This window comes from Penaeus vannamei, chromosome 34, assembly GCF_042767895.1.
Source record: "Penaeus vannamei isolate JL-2024 chromosome 34, ASM4276789v1, whole genome shotgun sequence".
NCBI classification, from domain to species: Eukaryota; Metazoa; Arthropoda; class Malacostraca; order Decapoda; family Penaeidae; genus Penaeus; species Penaeus vannamei.
The window spans coordinates 2212626-2217625 of NC_091582.1; the positions used below are offsets into that span (position 1 = coordinate 2212626).

The 5000-nt window shown below is 44.4% G+C and overlaps 2 protein-coding genes across 2 annotated transcripts in view; both read right to left on the bottom strand.

Annotated features, from left to right (window-relative positions):
• LOC138868039 (uncharacterized) overlaps nucleotides 1-597 on the bottom strand; it is a 1617-nt gene extending 1020 nt beyond the window's left edge. Inside the window, exon 1 of the mRNA XM_070145468.1 lies at nucleotides 1-597. This exon is cut by the window's left edge and continues 50 nt beyond it. Within this exon, the coding sequence (XP_070001569.1) occupies nucleotides 1-597 (597 nt within the window).
• Nucleotides 1-5000, bottom strand: part of LOC113816214 (type-2 ice-structuring protein) — a 140764-nt gene that overhangs the window by 40485 nt on the left and 95279 nt on the right. The window lies entirely within an intron of this gene.

A 5000-nucleotide genomic window follows, 5' to 3' on the forward strand; every position in this document is an offset into this window, starting at 1 on the left:
GAAGCTGCGTCGTGCACAAGCCGGCAGACAGGAGGCTCTGCAGTCGTCTTTCATCTTGGGGATTGCTGGGCCTTTTCCCGGGATGATAACAGAGGATGCCATTTGTTTTCCTAGCGGCCGCGGGTAGGTGGTGTAGGTCGAGCCGTTGCAGGTCGGCAGGTGTGACCAGGTGTCATAGGGAAGGCGACACCTGTGGGCCGTTCCCACAGCAGTAATTCTGCAACGGGATAAACATTCTTCTCTCGTGTAGCGCGCCGAGGACACGCACTCGCGACCGCGACGGGAGATTGTCGTCACACTGGTCAGGCTGAGGGAAAACTCCGTCGAGGAGGCCGAGCCGTAGTTGATTTCGCCGTAAAAGTCGTCCTTTGGAAGCACATACAGGTTTTCATTCCTGTCGTGCAGTCGAAAAAGGGTAAAAGGCTCATTACCCAAGCGCAAAGAACTGTGGATGAGTTCATGCGAGACATTCTCACGGGGACGCCTTTTGCCCCGGTAGTCCGTGTTCAGCGTCACGGCGTAGCTGGTGAGGCCTCCTTCTGCGTCGGGTGTGAAGGTGAAGCAGCGGTTGTGTTCTGTCAGGACCGGGCGCCACATCGCCTTCGCCTCGTCATTACTAGGAGGAAATACACACATAAAATAAAAGCCTGTTACTGTCACTAGATCAGTGCTTTGCAACCAGCGGTTTCCAGTCTTTGAGCAAAAGAAAAAAAGAGAAAAAAGTAGAGAAAGAAACGGAGTATGGCATACATACGAGTCCATTCTGCTCACAGACCAAGTCCCGTGGCATCTATGTTGTCCGTGTTTGTAAAATGAGCCTGCTTGGGTCACAGCCAGCCAATACAAGGACAGGTGGCGGTGTGATCACCGGACCTTCAATTGGAAGTGCATTGCCTCTTAAAGTCTGGTGGCAGTGGTGGGAATCACACTATAAGAGGCTATGTTTCTCCAATGTAATGTTCGGTGGGAGAGTAATATTTGCTCAGTGACTCTTTATTTCTTAAGAGTACAACACACGTACATGAAGATACAAAACAAGAGACTGGGACAGTGCTTCTGCGCTGAAGGTAGCGGCCAGCGGAGGGACGCGGGGGTAGTGTTCACAGTGCGGCATTCTCTGTCTGTCTTTCTGAACGAGGGTCACACTGTGACCTGTTCTTATGATGGCCAGCTGTGACTCAAGCGGGCAAAAGCAGATATCCTAAAGCACACAGACAACATTGATGCCATGTGGCTTGGTCTGTGAGCTAAATGAACTTATATGCATATACACAGACAGGAAGAAAGGAAGAGTGAGAGTAAAAGTGATAGAAAATGAGAGAAAGTCAGAAGAAATGGAAGACCCTTAAATGACAAAAGGTTAGAGACGAAACAAAGAGAGGGGAAACCTCATTTCAGAAAAAGAAATGATTTCATACTCAGTATTCCAAAGCATAAACATGGTGCAAATCTGTCTGGAATTGCCTCTATTGTACTATGGAAATTGATTTAGAGTTGATGTAAAAAGTGTTAGTGATTCCGATGTTTTGAATAAACTCACGTGATCTGAATGTCTCTCCCATCAAGCTGGATGCTGCGGACGAGATCGCTCAGGTCCCAGGCAGAGGCCTCCCATACCTCGTCTGCCGTCTTCGCCCATACACCTGGGAGATCCCTGAGTGTTATCGTGCCGGAGAAACACCTGTAGTGAACCCCATTGTATGTGCAAGAGGCGTCGGGGTCGTACAAGAGGCCAGAGTCAACAAGCCGCGACAGGTTGAACGGCGGCCAGCGGCACACGGTTAAGGACGGGAATTGCTGAGACCGAATGCCTTGCACGCCATAGTACGTGTAGTAGTGATCGGTCCCCACGTACTTAAGGATGCGTTCTGTCCAAAGCACGCCAGCCACCATCAAGCACAGCAGGTGGAAAGAGGGCTTGACCACTCCCCTCAGGCGGTGTCGCATCCCGCCTGCCACGCCCACGCCCATTAGGTCCAGGCTCTTGTTAAGCAGATCACCGAGTTCCAACATCGACCATCCGACATATAGGCCTACAATGCCACCCAGTTCACTCAATTGTGAGCTGAAAGATCGAGAAATGTATTCCCGGATGTGCAGATAAACATCAGACAAATGCCTGATGAACAGCCCACCATACTCTTCCTTTATTTTGTTTATTCTCGCTAAGTGATGATACTGTGTCTGACATTCGTCAGGGCATTTATTATTACACTGGCCATTTGTATCAAGTGTTGTGATTGTGTGTGTGTCAACCATGTATTTGAGGCTACTAGCATACTGCTCCTGAGTTCTGCAGTCGGGAATATTGCTTATATTTATATAGGGAAGAGAACAACCCGAAGCTTTCCCAGCAATCTCCAAAAGACACTGATGGAGGCAACTGGAGCGGCGGTAAGGCAGCGGTTGGCATGGTTTGACGCGGTCCATTATCAGTGTCGATAACGTCAACTCTGTCCTTTTAAAAGACTTATAAGAGAATGCATATGTGTAAACCTGATCTTGCTGAATCATAATAGGTTCGAACCCATTTTCGGGAAACATAATCCAAAGCTTCCCTACAGATGTACCTAAACATATATCGGCCTTGTATGGCAGTTCACCATAAAGCAAAAGTGTATTCTCTTTATCACCGGAGGGCTTCAGCATGTAACAAACATTATTCGTTGTTAGAATAGATTCCACATTCACGTATGAGAAAATGTATTCACTGATATTCCTGGCACTTGTCCGCCAAAGCTCTCTGATATCGGTTCCATCTTCACCCCATACCCCGGGAAGACTATCAAGAAAAGGCCTCTTGACTAGGTGCCTAGCATCCATGCAATAAGGCTTCACGACGTTGTACCTCTCCAGACCTTGGATATCAAAGGGAAAGTCAGGACACACGGCAATCCGGGGGAGGGGTTGGGAATCCGCGCCAAGGCTCACAAAAGTCGCCACTGGTTGCCAAAGGTAGGAGGTAATGGCGGTTAATATATGGGCAGACATCGCGATCAGTAAAGCTGTCAGACTAGCCCACTCCCACAATATCTTTACTTCTGTCTCCCTCTTGCTTTTCACTTCTGCAGACTTCTGGCGGTGCGAAGCTTCGAAAGTCAGTTTGTGTCTCGAACTGACCGCTCTCTCGTCATTACCAATCCGCAGGCTTCTTCCAGTTTTGAGTTGGAATTTCATATAATTCCATGCTGCCTGAAGGCCATTTCCCAATGCTTTGCTGAAGGAGAGGAGTGAAAGGCCCAGAAAGAGTCCGAGGCTGCCACCAATATCAGCAAGGAGGCGGAGTGTTGGATAGGCCTATGGATGGAAGGGGAGTAATTGAATAGTGATAAATCGTCAGATAATTCAGAGTTTATTGTTCCTAAGGGATGTGGTTATGCTGAAGACATTAACTTGCCGGATTCACGTGGGGTTTGAACATGGATGAATACAATAATGAAAAATAGAATATAAAATTAACAAGGGAATATATCATGAGCACGAGTGAAGACCAATGTGTAGTATATGTCTTACTACGACAGACATTCACGTTCAGATGACATGAAACGAGTGGAAAAAGGAAAGTCGGAAAAGGCCAACCCAAATCTACAAAGGAAAATATTAGGGGAAAAAGAATATGCTAGATAGTTTATAGGCCTACACATTTTAATGTATGATTCTGCAATAATATTGGAAGTATACCTCTACTATCTCCGCCAGAGATATAAACATTTGTTTATATATTTTCATAAATCTAAAGGCATATCAATATAGCAAAATTTAGTGTTATAACAAATAGAGTAAATTATAATATCTATAAATGGTTTGTATGTTTGAATGCTAGCAATACATTTGGGAGAAAGAAATAAGTTTGTTATTTTAACAATTTCTCGTCAGACGAGTCCTGGCCTTCCTCTATGTAACAGGTAAGCTATATACTGGTATTTTAAGTCATGTTTTAACCTGATATTATAGATCACAGTGCTTGATAAGTTTATTAACGTAATTGTTAAATCCATTTGTATTGATTTGTGATAATTAAGACGAGTCCTGGCCTTCCTCCACGTAACAGAGAGAGGAGAAATGGAGAAACGGGCCAGAACAGCATGCCATATTGCCTTGTTGCCAGGGGAAAATAATGCTAGTTATATCGTCATTTTTAGTTGTCCATGGATACAGTAACGGAAGTAGTCGCAGGTGACAGTTCTATAGGGGATCAATGAATAGATAGAGAATGGAATTAGTTATTGGAGTGAAGTGTAAGAGAGGAAAATTACAAAGATGAAAGGAAGGGAAATGTTCGGCTTATGTCCCGGGAAAAATCATGGAAAGAACGCATTTAGACTGGGTGTGAGGGTCTCGATTTCGTCTCATGTATATTTTTATTTTGTTTACTAATATGATTTTAATTTATAATTAATACGAAAAGGGAGTGTATAGACTTAACTTTAGATATGAATTGAATTATATGGTAATATTACTTGTTTAAATTATGGTGTTTATTGTTATTTCCATAATGATATGCCACCTGTTTATTACGTTTTGTTTATTGAATAAAATATTAAGGGTTAAAAATGTTTCTATGACCGATAGAGTTTGGCACACACTTAATACAGGACTGAATTCATTCCCAACATTTAAATCAAGATGGCATATGAAAAACACATTAATATGACGTCTTAGCCCAAAATTTATTTTCTTTTGTCTTTTCCATCCCTTGCTCTATCATTTATTGTGGACTGCCATATACTATTTTCGCTCCACGCAACTTACCTTTGTCTCTTGAATGGTCGTCTGATAACGCTTGCTCTGCCGAACACTCAAGTGGGAGAGGGAACGGTTCTTGTCCGACTCGTGGTTCACAAAGGAGTATTCGAAGAGCCTCTCTGAGCACCTCGGCTTGCAGCGTCCCAGACATTCGTAGTGGCTCTTCGTGAGATTTTGAAATTGGACTGTATCAGTCACCTTCAACCCCTGACATGCAGACCGATGGTTCGTTATATTCCAAGAGGGGTGGACAG